Source organism: Cyphomyrmex costatus, unplaced genomic scaffold, assembly GCF_001594065.2.
Source record: "Cyphomyrmex costatus isolate MS0001 unplaced genomic scaffold, Ccosl1.0 scaffold286, whole genome shotgun sequence".
Classification (NCBI taxonomy): Eukaryota; Metazoa; Arthropoda; class Insecta; order Hymenoptera; family Formicidae; genus Cyphomyrmex; species Cyphomyrmex costatus.
In genome coordinates, this window is record NW_017276976.1 from 75,218 (window position 1) to 89,806 (window position 14,589).

A 14,589-nucleotide genomic window follows, 5' to 3' on the forward strand; every position below is an offset into this window, starting at 1 on the left:
AATACCTACTTTCACACATATGTTACTTTTATTCTTATATTCAATTTCTTTAATAGTATCTTACACATTATATTGTAATATTCTAATATTCATTTTAATCTAATTTTTACGCATCGCAAACGAAATTTTCATGAACATGAGAGATCGAGTAAGAGAGTTTTAAAAAGAAGAGAAATCTTTTTATCTTAAATCTTTTTTTATTAAGTGCAGTGCAGCAAAAGGTGTTTCTTCCGAATCAGAGTGGAGCAAAACCGGCAAGGACAGGCATTTCTATATATAAGTGTCATTATAAAACATAATAATGGTCACCAAGCGACGTGCATATGACGTCGCCGTTCGCGAACTTCGGAGGATGTACGATGTTTTAAAATGTTCGAAGTTGCTGCACGCGTTTCCGTTTGGTAAAACGTTTGACAACGTACTCCGCGTCTTCGAAGAATATAATAAGGTTTCGATCGTTTATAATGTCGATCTTCGATTTTCGCAAATCAAGAATGGAGCTCGTGAAAAATTGACGTACCCTTATAAAAGCGATTGCTCCAAAAAGATATCGGCTGAGTCTTTTACAATTAACGTGTTTACGTTTCCTTTATATGAACGCCATAATGATAATGTCTTGACTTTAAACGGAGCGATAAATTATAATTGATCGTTATTAATATTTCCAATAAGTACATAACATTTTCTAAAATTTTTAGAACAAATGTCACTCTGAAGAGTAAAATCTCATTCTTAAAGATTGAAAATTGAATCACTCTTCCTCAAGACTTTTCAATTTTTACCCTTTATAGTGAAATTTTATCTCAAAGAATTTAGACAGTATGCAATTATGTAACAGATTCGCGAACTTAAATGTTTATTCGCAATTTTATGTAATCCGAACCACTTAAGTTTTTACAAATGATTGCTTTATACGTTTAAAATATCTATTTCGGTCAGATCGTATATTTGTGCCTAAATATCATTTGGCGTTTCTGCAGAACTTTAAAATGGTGTCTATAAAAAAGCTCGGAATTGGCGGTGGAGTTTCGTTCATCTTTGGCATTGTACTTTGGTTCGGATTTCCAGCATTGATTAGATCGCAGATTAAAAAGGTAAGCGAATGTATTGTTATAATAATAAATTTATTGTTTTTGTATAAAATATTTTAGTCTTGCTAAGAAAATGTAAATAAGTGATCATATGATTACTAAGAAAGTGACATATTTCTATATTATTTATATTTGTTAAATTTATATTAGTCGAGGCATGTCACTCGCGAGTCAACAGTTTTTAACTTAGTAACGCTAGAAATCATAATAGAATCTAACTCAAATTATAATGACGTACACATGAAATCGTATGAATAACGTGTCAGTAGAACCAGTGAAAATAAAGAATGCGAGTCAACGTGAGTCGATGCGAGTCTAGCGCTTCATTATTATAACGTTTAAAATCGTGGGAAATCGCTTGAAACCGATTGTAATCGTTTGCTAATGTTTATGTGACTCTCTTTGACTTGAGAGTGACATATATTACTAGTTACATTATACATATCGCATTATGATAATAATTTAAATCAATTTATAAAATTCTGATACAAGGTATTATTATTTCATACAAATTGTTGATAATAGAAGTAGTTAAAATAATTACGCTTTGTTAGCGCTTTTTTTTTATTTGAACAAGTTGCTTGTGTTTAAAAAAAATTTTTTTAATTACAGTTTTTTTTAATAATTTTATTTCTGTATGTGATTCGCAAAATTAATTTCAAAGAAATATGCACATAAATGTTTTCCAGATTATGAAATTTTCGTTTCCTATATTTTTATCAAAACGTTATTTATTAATGTTATATTACACACATAATATAAATATTTATACTATGTTAATAAATTTTCGTATATTTTTTATATATTTTTTTTGTTCCCAGAAATTTTGCGTAAGCATCTGATCTCTAAGTAGTCATTATTATTTCGTACTTTATGTATCGAAAACGTTCAAGTCATTCTACAAAAGCATATGTCACGAAATCCTTGAACCTTAGTTGTCATTATGTATTGTTATTATACAATATATTGCTTTGGCGCGCATTTTATTGCAATATAACTTTCTGTCCAAAAATGGTGAAAAAAAATTATATTAATTTTTTTTTAATATACCGTTACATAAAACATAAACACATTTTTAGAATTAATTTCATGGATAAATACCTATTTTATTCTCACAGCTACAATTATCGTAACATTCGCTAACATAAATGTTCGTTAAAACTGTAATTTGTGCAATCCACGTTGGTATACAGATCCACTTTTTATTGCAAAGTTTTAAATAATATACCAAGTTCGCTGCAAACACCAAGAACCTTGTTTCAAAATCATCTATCTTAAATCCATAATTTAAAAAAAAATTAAATCCACAATAAAAAAATTAAGTATTTTACAAAACTCACATTTTCATTATTTATCAAGTAAAGGAAATAGGCTAATGGAAACCTGTAACAATCAAGAGCACGCCTTAATATGACTTGAACTTAAACACTTTTTTATATTGCGTTAGTTGATGATAGCTAAAATAAATTAACCGAAGAAAAAGTACGTTCGTTTATATCTTTAATGTAATCATTTTGATAAAAGTTGTTATATGTACGAAGTTATTGCTAATTCCTATATAACTTATTTCCTTTATTTAATAATTTATATTCCTTGCAAATGTCATTTATCTTTCTTAATCGTCATCATTTATTTCATTTATCAATTATATTGTAATCGTAAATTGACAAGATTTAACGTATATGTGTAGGCGGTTCAACTGAAACCAGGAAGTGAAATACGCGATATGTGGACGGTTGTTCCGTTTCCACTGGATTTTAAGGTTTATATGTTCAATATAACCAATCCTGATGAAATTAAGGAGGGTAAAAAGCCGAAAGTACAAGAAGTCGGGCCGTTCTTCTACGAGTAAGCTTTTAATCTAATACTCTTATATGTACGAAAATTTACGATTTAATATTTATAATAAAATCTAACGACATATTTCAAATCTAATATTGTCACAGAATTTATAGAATGGACATCAGCATCTGAAACTAACTTTATTTCTACATTTTGTTTAAAAATTAAATACTATATTCTATTATTTTCACATTTTTTTGTTATAGGTCCATGGAAAGAATGGTTTTGTTAAAGCAGCTAAAAATTTAGTTAGATACAGATTTGAAAATAATTTGGTTAGACCCAAATTAGTTGTTAAAATGTCAAAACTCTTGCAGCATTGCTCATTATGTTTGAATGCCTTTCATAATTATTATGTTATTCTCTAACAAAAATATTTTTATATCTACATCTATATATACTGCTAAATTTTTAGGTACTTCAGTAAAATCGTCCTTTTTACGTGTAGCCAATTTTGTTTTGATTTAGACTAGAACTTACTTAATTTCTTACTTAATTTACATTAATAAAAAGTCACGTATGCTTTCGTAAATTTGTTCATTCTCAAAAATTTTCAAACATTCGAATATCAACTTCAGGGAGTACAAGGTAAAGTTTGATCTCGTCGATCGAGAAGAAGAGGACTCCGTCGAGTATAGTATGAAGACAACATGGTTCTTCAACGCCAAGAAGAGCAATCCATTGACGGGGGATGAGATAATGGTATTCCCTCATCTCATGATTCTGGGCATGGTGGGGGCCACGCTTTTGGACAAACCCGCCGCGATCGGTGTCGTCGGTACGTACACATACGATTTATCAGTATTAAATATCATTTTCTTTCAATGTCGCGTATCGATTGCAGTCGCGAATCGGCTGTATCACACAGGGTCGACGTGGACTATAATAATAAATGTGTGCCGGAAGGTTTAAAGTGGAACGCGAGATACGTTTTTCTATAGCGTACGTACACCTTAGGCGAAGGTGCGAATTATTTATAAGGTCTTCGTTGCCTCGATCACCATATTTATAACACGAGACATTGCCTCGTGCGACGATTAAACTCAATAAAAATAGCGAACGATTTGCAAAACACGTCATTATATTAGCCTTAAAATATACATTCATAATTTGTCTTGTTAAAATTTATTACCGATTGAATAACGTAGGCAAAGCCGTCGATAGCATCTTCCACAAGCCGGACTCGATATTCGTGACAGCCAAGGCAAAGGACATACTTTTTGACGGTCTACCTGTCGATTGCGACGTGAAAGACTTCGCCGGATCGGCGGTGTGCAATTTATTGAAGACGGAAGCAAAAGATTTGATACCGGACGGTGAAAATCGTTACAAGTTCTCTCTTTTTGGTGGGGTAGGTACACTAAAAAAAATTTTCTAAATCTTGATACATATTTTTTTAAACAATAGCACTAAGTAAACTTTTTTTACTTATAGTATACAAATATTTACTCAATAAAATAATGATAGTAAAATCAAATTAATGGTTTTTATATCAAATAAAGATACGTTCATATTTAATAAATATTTAATTATAATTCAAACAAATCTTTATTAAAATTTAATATTTTTACCACAATTATTTTACAGATAAAACTATTTAGAATTTTCTAATTATTGAGTGATTTGTGTGAGTGACTATTGTTTCTGAAACTATATATTTTATTGTATCATATATTTAGTTTGATGTGGATATTATTTTAACGTAACTCTATAACATCCCTGAGTTCTTGGAGATATATGATAATAAGTAGATAAAGTAGCTTAATTGTATGTTTAAAAAAACGAGTCACGCATGGAGATAATAACAAACTATTATGTTGCATCTGGCAATCTCGTCGTAACTATAATAAAACTAAATTGTTGTCATTTCGCTGGATGTTACATATTTGCGAAAAGTGCATAGATAAAAAGTATGCAAAAATTAGAAGAATGTATTACATTGTTCTTTAATGATGAAAACGCGATTTATTATTTCACGGAAAATTTAATGTTTACAGAAAAACGGTACCGCCGTGGAGGAACGTATGAAAGTTCTGCGTGGTGTTCGAAATTACAAGGAAGTCGGTCAAGTTTTGGAATTCAATGGTAAACCTGCATTAGACATCTGGCCGGAAGATCACTGCAACGCTTACAACGGTACTGATTCAACAATTTTCGCGCCTCTGTTCGGGCCGGACGACGACGTCGTCTCGTTTGGCTATGAAATCTGTCGAAGTCTTAGTGCAAAATTCGAGCGCCATACCAAAGTCAAAGGCATGTATTTAAAAATTTTTTAACTTAAAATTTATATTTTATAAAAAGTAAAATTAGATTTTAATGTTTTAAGATGCAAAATCATTTGCAGAAAATCATGCACCTGTTATTGAAAAATGATGTAACACTTTGTGCATCTCTTAACGAAACTTATGATTATAATTAGTATCTATTATATAATTTTTTGAAATGTCGAAACACAATACGACGCGACAAGTAAATATATGTATATTTATTTATACTGTTACTTATTACTTTAACAATTTTGAATTCGCAGGCGTTAAAACTCTCCGTTACACCGCGAATTTAGGAGATAGCAATAATCCTATGGAAAAGTGCTTCTGCCGGACACCGGAGACTTGTCTGCCAAGAAATTTCTACGATATGACGAAATGTTTAGGCGTGCCTATTATTGGATCTCTGCCGCATTTTTACGATACCGACGGAAGATATTTAAAACTGGTGGATGGTTTACGTCCGAATCAGGTGATCGACAAAGAAACAATATATTGTGATAATCATGATTAAAAATAAATAATTTAATAAAATAACTACTAATTAAATATGAAAGATACTTATATATAATTTTGAATAAATGGTATTGATCGGCAGGAGGAGCATGAGATTGATATGGATTTTGAACCGATGACGGCTACACCAATACGCGCGCATAAAAGGTTGCAGTTTAATATGTTCATACAACCGATACCAAAGTTCAAATTAATGAAGAATTTTCCGGAGGCACTGCTGCCTCTGTTCTGGGTAGAGGAAGGAATAACTCTCGACGACGAGTTCGTCAATAAAGTGAAGATGGTGTTTAAAGTGTTGGCGGTTGTCAGGTGAGTGTTGCGATTTTTGCTAAGTTTTTTAAATAATTATATTTGATAAAAAATATCACGTATACATACACATATAATATCTATATTAAGAGAAACATTTTCGATATAATATTTTTAATTATACTTACATATATATAATTATCATAATTATAGTAATTACTGCTATATAATTATAATTATAACTGCTATAATGTTAGCAATGATAACTATATTTATCTATATATATATACTATCAATAAGTATATGTATGGCAGCCGAAAATTACTATAATTGTTACATAGTTATTGTTACTATATAAAAATTATTGTAATTACTACAAAATAATTACATTATTAAGAATCCGAAGTATTACTGCGCGAAATAATGACTGAATATATTTAAGAATAATTTCTGATTGATAATAAATTTCTAAAGCTGCTTAAGTTTATAGAATTTAACAAATTTCTGATTGGTCATCCGACTGCGCATGAAACACCACCCGTGTGAAGCTGGCCCCTCAATATTAAAAAATCGATTTTTTTTCTTCACGCATTCGTTTGCTCACCCTTAGTTCACAAGATTTGTGAACAAACGATGAGCAAACGAATGCATGAAGAAAAAAATCGATTTTTTAATTCGATACCAAAACTTAATTTTCTTGTATCTCTTTTGAACTAAGGGTGAGCAAACGAAAATTCCAACTGAGCATTCGTGAGCAAACGATGAGCAAACGAATGCATGAAGAAAAAAATCGATTTTTTAATATTGGGGGGCCAGTTTCACATGGGTTGAAACACCTAGTATTCTTACATCACGGCAATTATTATAACTTAACTATAATTTACAGTCATTTTTGGAACAACCATATAAATACCAAAAATTTTTCTCTTAGTATATAATTTAATTACACATACATTTTAACATTGATAAATAAACTTAATTAAAATTAATTAAATCAGGATTAAGTAATTACTACTTTCTTTGGCTTCTCTTGGATCACCGCGATATAATAAATCATCTATTAATTTGATATTACGATTTGCAGTTTTCTGAAGTGGCTGTTAATATTAGGAGGGATAGGCCTGGGCGGCGGAACCGGATATTTATACTATAAGAATCGTGATAGCGGCAAATTAGATATCACAAAAGTTACTCCGAAGACTAGCGGGGACGACAACAAAAAGGAGAAGAGCTGGCCACCTGGGATGAACATCAGCACGATACAAGCAGCGTCGGTACCGTCTAGTCTCGACAGAAATTGAACACTATTAGCGCGAAAGGCTAATATAAATATTAACGTCGAGAAAGTCCATCTCCCTTCAGTCCCAAACATTTTTCTTAAACTAAAATTATTATTATTGTATATAGGTGATCAGGCTTTTTCAAATACGACGAAGGACAAAGGTGTTCCGAAAAGTATAGGATAATAAACAGTCCTCTTTTATAAAAATAAAATAAGAATTTAATGTAGCGGCATTAAGTGACTGAAGGACTAAAAGAGTTGAAGTTATTATGATAAATATGTATGATAAACTGTTATGGCAATAATGTTATTGTCAAGCATATCTGGAGCTGATATTTTAGCTCAGATCTACCAAAGATATAACATAACAGATAAATACGGTTTTTCTTTAAAAACAATTAAACTCAAGAATATATTGATAAGGATATAGATAAGACTCAATGCGTCATGTGAAACATAATTGAAATTAATTATTTAACTACCTCGTTGTAAGAATGTTATTAAGCTCTCATTTTGTAATGCACTTGTAATAATTGTACACTGTACAGTATAAATCAGCAGTTCTTAACCTTCATTTCGGTTTCGTAAATCAATTATGTAAATATATTTGAAGATTTTTCAAACTTTATGAGAATTTTATAAAACACTTTTTATACCATTAATGAGTTTTGGTTTTATTATATAGGAATTCGGTATGTAAAGCTATAGAAGGCTAAGGACTGCTGACAACAGACATACATAATTAGTTATTCTTAATAAAAACAAACCGTTTAGATTTAGATCAGATTTCGATTATCTAATAGATTATCAAAATTACAAAAATACAACTACTACTATTAATTATCCGACTAGATACGAAACGAGTAAAAACCGAATACTATTAAAGAAATAATATATTTATCTAACTTTGTCGAAATAAGTGAAAATATTTTTAAACTATTAAAACTAAAAGACTAGACTTACACGGTTATTCTAATAGATAAATAAATTTTCACTACTCAAGTGTGTGGTGTCATTAATTTTCGAAGACAACACTATCTATGAAAAGAAAAACATCGACAAGCATCAATAAAAATTCTCAAATTGTAAACAAATGCATTAAATAACAGATATAAATTATACATTGTTCATACATGTTCTTCATAATTATTTATATTCAGACGTTCAACTGAGCATGAGTTCATCAGTAGACCCAGCAACTTCCTTCTGCTTATTTCCAGTTCATCTTTTACATAGCAACACCTGTCTATACGCACTCCTGTACTCGGAACTCATCACAACGTAGATAACAGGATTGATACAGGTCGTGAGATAGATGAGTATGTAGCCGGCGATGTTGAGGCCCCACCAGTCCTGGAAGACCGCGTCCTGGAGAAGCTTCGTGACGGTAATTGGCAGGTAGCATACTAGAAATGACACGAATATCACGAGGATCATCTGCAACAGCTTCCGATCTTTGACGGACATCCTGGGTGTAGCGTACTCGTTACACATTCTGCCAACAGTCATAAACTTCGACTGTCTACGAAATCCCTTTTTTGCACAGGACTCGCTAATTTCGAGAGGTCTCGAATCTAATTGGTCTAAGCGTTCGCCACCGGCGATCTTTTGCAGCGAAGATTCCACCATGAATGATGCTCGACCAGTCAACCTCCCCAGCCGACCGTAAGGGTTTCCCGTCGATTTCTGTTGCAGCTCGCACTGGTTCCGATTAAAAAACAGTCTCGTTTCTGTGAAGTCCGATTTTTCGATTGCACGTTCATCCATGAATGGTACATTCTCCGATAGGCTGGTTTCAGAACCGTTGGACTGCGCAATATTTGTGATTTGATCATTCGTTTTTTGTTCGTGGATCAGCTGTTTAGACGATGATGAGTCTTCATTGGCGGATGTGGATGGTAGTTCGAGATTCTTTCCTTCGTTTGGGTTAAAAAGAACCGCTTGCATCGATGAGAAAGGAACATAGAGGACAGAGAGCTCTTGCTCATGGTTTTTCGTAGCAGATGATTGCTGTAAAGATAAAACGATAAATTAAGATTCAATTAATGATTAAAAGAAAGCAATTATATTTTTTGATAAATTAAGTAAAAGATTAAATTTGTCAAAATTTTTCTCTAGTTATTATTTTATTATAGCTATTTTATTAGTTTCTTTACAATTTTATTAATTATCTTTTTATAATAAATTCGAATTTTTAATATTTTATTTATTTTTATTTATTTAATTTAAAGTATACAAATTCAAAAATCTGTCGTGTGTCATGTATGTATATACTTTTTTAAATAAAGTGTGCACAGAGAGATAGAAATAATCAGCTTTTTTTTATTCTTTTAAATGTATTTTCTGCGATTTATGTTTTCTTTTTAGTTACATATTTTCCCTTTTTCTTTGTTATAGAAATAAATAGATCTTACGTCATGGCTAGTTTCCGTCGGTTCTACGTTGAAAATCTTCACTCTGCCTCTGCTCTTCGAAGCAGTTTCGCGAACAATGTAGAAAATCCTAGCATAGCAAACGATAATAGCGAGGCAGGGTATTAAAAATGCGAGAACGAAAAGGAACTCTTTTGGACTCCGTCCGTTTATGTCCGGTAGAATCGTACAGGATCCAATAGCAGGATCCAATCCAAAACGTCCGAATCGTTCGAACCACGTGACGATCAGCAAGCCAAAAGCAATAATCCATATTGCCAAAATCATCGGTACTAGGAACTTCGTTTTATACAACCTTTGAATAACATTCATTACTTCGTAATATAATTAAGGAAATCATTTCTTAAATAAAAATTAAAAAATTTAAATTAGAAAAGGTTTTTAAATCAAGGTTTGGCTTTTAAAAAAAATTGATTTCTTGAGAAATCCACATATATATTTTATTTTTCAATTATTATTTTAATCATTTTATTTATTTACTTTATTAGCTTTTACAGGTTCAATAATCATTTAATATTATGTGATTTATTAATAAAAGATATGAAAAATAAAATATTTGTACAGAATGATGAGCTACTTACGTAGGATAAAGACCGGGATGACCGATCATGACATAGCGATTGATTGTGATCGCGAGAACGCTGAAGAGGCTGACTGCAACGAGGCCGTACCTCAAGAGCGGAAACAGCCGACACAGAAGTGGTCCGTGCAGCCACGACCTATGCCAGAACGTTGAAGTTGCGAGTGGTAGATTGAAACAGCAAAACATCAAGTCTGATACCGAGAGATTCATAATGAAGACCGCGGTAGCGTTTTTAAGCTGTAATAAAATTGTAAAAAATTGTAGAACTTCATATCAAAACAAAATTAATATTAAAAATTAAAATTAAATTACAAAAATATTTTCTTACAAAATATGATACAATAAAAATAAATAATTATTATTTAATTATTAACTACCCGGCTGTTATTGGCCTAAATTACTTTTTAAAATTTGTCCGGAATTTATAAATTATAATAAGAGAGGTTGGAAATAAGACCTTTTATGTGAGTCACCTAAATTCGGGAAGAGCCAATATGTTGAACTAATGCGCATATATATATTCTTCAAATTAATTTATTTTAGAATTATAAATTATTATGATTACTTCATTGTTGTGCGTGATTACAGCAAGTTTGATAATACACGGATAATAACAAAGAAATCGTTGACGTAAAAGTTAATTTACGAAATTATCGAATAAGCTCTCTCAAATTTCTCGAAGTAAACACGATAAAATTATGGAGACTTCTCGATTTGATTCCAGTTGATTATATCGGAATGGAGTACGTGAACCTTCGTGAAAACATATGATTGTATATGCGGGCGGTTCCGCGTAATCGATTCCAAACTTAACTCATTGACTTTGGTGGGAAGCTTAACCATAAAATCGTGCCGACGACCTCTGTTTTAACTTTATCGTCAACAATAATCGACGACGTTTTTTAATATAACAAATATATTAGAAATAAAATACGTTCTACTAAATAATAAAAGATTTATTTTATATTTTGAAATTTCCAAAAATTTATGCTTTAAAAATAAAATAGGTAAATATTTGAGTATGAAGGAGAAAAAAATTAAAATGGCAATAAAAAATTAGTAAGTAGGGGGGGATTAATAAAAATAAAAATTATATAATACAAAATCTTATAAAATAAAATCGTCAAGAATATTAAACCGAGAAACATTCTGTATAGTTTAACGCCATCCCAGCTTGAATTAATACCTTGTAAGACTGAAGAAGCATAATGACTCGAGGTAAACCACTCAGATGGCTTTTGAAATTTCTGCATGTAAGCAATGCCGGAAACTTGAGTGTTACTTACGTAATACGGATTCATTATAAAGTCTTTATGAACACGACTCGGAAAAATTGTTACAATGAGTAGCACAAAACAATTCACAAATAAAAATGTATTATTTGTTATTTATATTAAGCATTTGAGAATATTTATCTTTTAGAGAGAAATTATATTATTACTATTATTATTATAATTATATTACTATATTTTTTTTTGAATTATCTTCTTTCTACGAATTATCATCGTTTCTTGCAACACTATACGTTCAAAACGTGCGAAATTTATCTATATCGACAGATCTACTAATCGATATAGATTTTTAGCTTGAGCTGCGTTTAGATGCTTTTACCCTACTCGTACCATATTTACTTTTTATCATTATCTTACATTATTTTTTATACAGAATGACATAGGATTACAGTTACAGTTACCTTTTTAGTGCGAAATAATGCGATCACCGTAATGAGATTTCCCGGAATGCCGATCAGCATGAAGAGGATGCAGCAGGCGGCGGCGAAGCACAGCAACCACCGTGGATAGTCAACGAAGAGGATCACTGATCCCGGATCCTGCAGCATCTTCTCGGTTACTACGTCGCCGCTGCTGTTGCGTCCGGTTTCGTTGCTCGTCATCCACCAGTATTTCAGCATCTGCAAAAGACGAAACTCTCACCGAGTACGTCTACGGATGTCGTGTCAGGGCCATAAATAGAGTCTTTGACACTTTACATTCCGCCGGATATTTTATTTATCTTGCTACTTTTAGGAGGAGAATCCTCCAAAATAATAATTAACAGCTCTTTATGAATTATTATTATAAATAATCTACATATTTTATCTATCACAAGAGATTACAGAATGTAATAGAATGATTTAAACAATTATAATTACCTATTCTATATTCTATAAAACTTTTAGAGTGAATCTTATTTAGAAGAGTAGAATCTCATCTTAAAAAATAAAGCCTTTTTTCTAAACTGATTTAATTTTCACTCTGTAGAGTTAGATGTCACTCTAAAAATTTAGAGAGTAGTAATTATTATTGCGTTATGATTAAGCGACATTTTGTCACCTTTGCACAAATTATGCATTATTATATATTTTATTGTGTAATTATGGTTTTGTACATTATTGTGTAATTAAGGAAGTGTTCTCGGCGAGACATGTCCTCAAGAATATACATATAGTTCTGGTTTGGAACTGTAAGTGTTCTTTTTTTCTTAATTCTTCGTTGTGTTGTACACGATCTCGTTTAACGACCGACACGTGTTTTGTCGTTTCAGAGGCGTGAATTTTGTACGCCATTCGCGAATGTCTATGTGTTGGACCCAGCACGCCTCTTTTTTCTCCCATCGGTGCCAGTGCGTCGGAAAGGAACAGAGAGATCTATTTTCGCAACCTGAGACGATAAACTCTTTCGCGGGAGAGTAAACTCTCAGACGTTTCTATGGTCCAAACCGGCCTCGCGCGACCTGTAGCCTCGCAGAGTATCGATGGTCAGTTCATACAGTCCGCATAGTCGCGAATCATTGCCGATAGACATATGAATTTTCACACGCAAATTAAATCACTTTCATTAGGTGCGCATTGGAATGAGTGAACAAAAACATAATATGAAACATTGAAAATTGAAAACACGTTGCCTGTTTTTTATCAATAAACTTTCTGAATTGATATGCACCTCAAGAAACATAAAAATTAATAAAAAATCAAATTGATTTTATTCTGATTCTTCACGTCAATAAACAAGTCGAATTTTGAAATGAAAGAATCATCATTTTGATTTTCATGACGTCAAAATAAAGTGACTTTGACTTCTTCATTTGATGTCTTCGTGTGTGTTTCAATTTAGAGATTTCATCGATAAAGAACGAACCCACAATGTAAATATTTTAATGAGATTTACTTTCAACAAAGAATTGTTTCAAGTAGAAATTCCAAATTTCTATTCTGTTTCTCGGCATTGTACGCTTACCTTTGCGAAAATAAAAAACACTGAATCTGATTCATCGACAGCGATGATTACCGATAGTGATTTGAGATCTTCGTAGTGATCTCATCTCGTTCTTTTCGAAACCAGGATGACGTTTGTCATATCTTCGATTTATTCTTCGTCTTGCCGGTTCTCATCGTAACTTTGGCATTGCAGACTCGAGTGGTTTTTTCTGGAAAATTATAGATTTCGTCTGATTTGTTGCAATTTCTTGATATTATCGATATGATATATATTTATGATATCGAGAAAATCTGCTTATGGTTATTCAAATTTATTTGCTAAATTTGCACAACAGGGACGTACAAAAAGCAGGAACAGAATTAACAAATCGTGCGAACGAAGTGGATCTCGTAAAATTCACGAATGGACTGGCGGAATTATTAGCAAGAATCAGAGTGTATACAAGAGTATGCACTTTTCACGGATGCTGCGCTTGCGCCAAATTCGACTCCTCCTTTTATTCCTCTGTTTTCGAGATAATTTTCTTTTGGAAACCGATTTGATAACTGGAAGACGTTTCTTTGAGACGTATCATCTTTTACTTATTATGATAGAAATTTTTTGCGACATATCTTAATGTAATTTGAGGGATAATTAACTGTGTTTTTATAAAATAAAATTTATAAAAATATAAGACAAGCACCGAATGAGGGTACCGAGCGTCAATCTTATTACAAACAATTTATTTTACAAATCGAGATGTTACGTGCGGTCGACGACGTGAAAGTGGTAAAACGGTGCCAGCCAGCCCCATGTCGCCGATATGCCACTTGTGGTAAAGCACCTATATGCCTGATACCGTCCCCTGAAAACGAGAGCGTCCCTACATCCTTTTTAAAAATAATTGCATTTTGTTAGTAGTGGGAGTGATGGGGAGAACCTTCCAGCTGCGCACGAACGATCGCGAGCGGAAGCGAGCGAGTCGGAAGTGCGTTTCCCCATTTCGCTGCTTATCCGAGTTCTGAGAATCACTGAAATCTCCGGCTATACGAAAGTATATACATTGGAAAAAATGTACTGAATTTTAATTAATATTTCTTTGGATAGTATATTAACTAAATATTTACTTA

The 14,589-nt window shown here is 32.1% G+C and overlaps 2 protein-coding genes across 2 annotated transcripts; one reads left to right on the plus strand and one right to left on the minus strand.

Annotated features, from left to right (window-relative positions):
* Window positions 1-352: 352 nt before the first annotated feature.
* On the plus strand, window positions 353-7,598 carry LOC108775138 (sensory neuron membrane protein 1). The gene is made up of 9 exons (XM_018541422.1): window positions 353-427; window positions 981-1,094; window positions 2,782-2,939; window positions 3,512-3,711; window positions 4,082-4,284; window positions 4,931-5,186; window positions 5,464-5,672; window positions 5,799-6,025; window positions 7,050-7,598. Exons 1-9 carry the CDS (start codon window positions 353-355, stop codon window positions 7,264-7,266), a joined length of 1,659 nt encoding a protein of 552 aa, XP_018396924.1. The 3' UTR covers window positions 7,267-7,598.
* An 870-nt stretch (window positions 7,599-8,468) lies between these two features.
* Window positions 8,469-13,565, minus strand: LOC108775137 (G-protein coupled receptor moody). The gene is made up of 5 exons (XM_018541420.1): window positions 13,499-13,565; window positions 11,956-12,174; window positions 10,261-10,499; window positions 9,662-9,974; window positions 8,469-9,257 (listed from the first exon to the last, which is right to left on the minus strand). Exons 2-5 carry the CDS (start codon window positions 12,172-12,174, stop codon window positions 8,469-8,471), a joined length of 1,560 nt encoding a protein of 519 aa, XP_018396922.1. The 5' UTR covers window positions 13,499-13,565.
* Window positions 13,566-14,589: the final 1,024 nt, after the last annotated feature.

Excerpts from the sequence above, each read along its gene's own strand:
- LOC108775138 (XM_018541422.1), top strand. The coding sequence starts at position 353 with ATGTACGATGTTTTAAAATGTTCGAAGTTGCTGCACGCGTTTCCGTTT. Across the intron at positions 1,095-2,781 it reads TTAGATCGCAGATTAAAAAG|GCGGTTCAACTGAAACCAGG; the intron begins GTAAGCGAATGT and ends GTATATGTGTAG. Across the intron at positions 4,285-4,930 it reads AGTTCTCTCTTTTTGGTGGG|AAAAACGGTACCGCCGTGGA; the intron begins GTAGGTACACTA and ends TAATGTTTACAG.
- LOC108775137 (XM_018541420.1), bottom strand. The coding sequence starts at position 12,174 with ATGCTGAAATACTGGTGGATGACGAGCAACGAAACCGGACGCAACAGC. Across the intron at positions 9,975-10,260 it reads CATCCCGGTCTTTATCCTAC|GTTGTATAAAACGAAGTTCC; the intron begins GTAAGTAGCTCA and ends TGTTATTCAAAG. Across the intron at positions 9,258-9,661 it reads CGACGGAAACTAGCCATGAC|CAATCATCTGCTACGAAAAA; the intron begins GTAAGATCTATT and ends TTATCTTTACAG.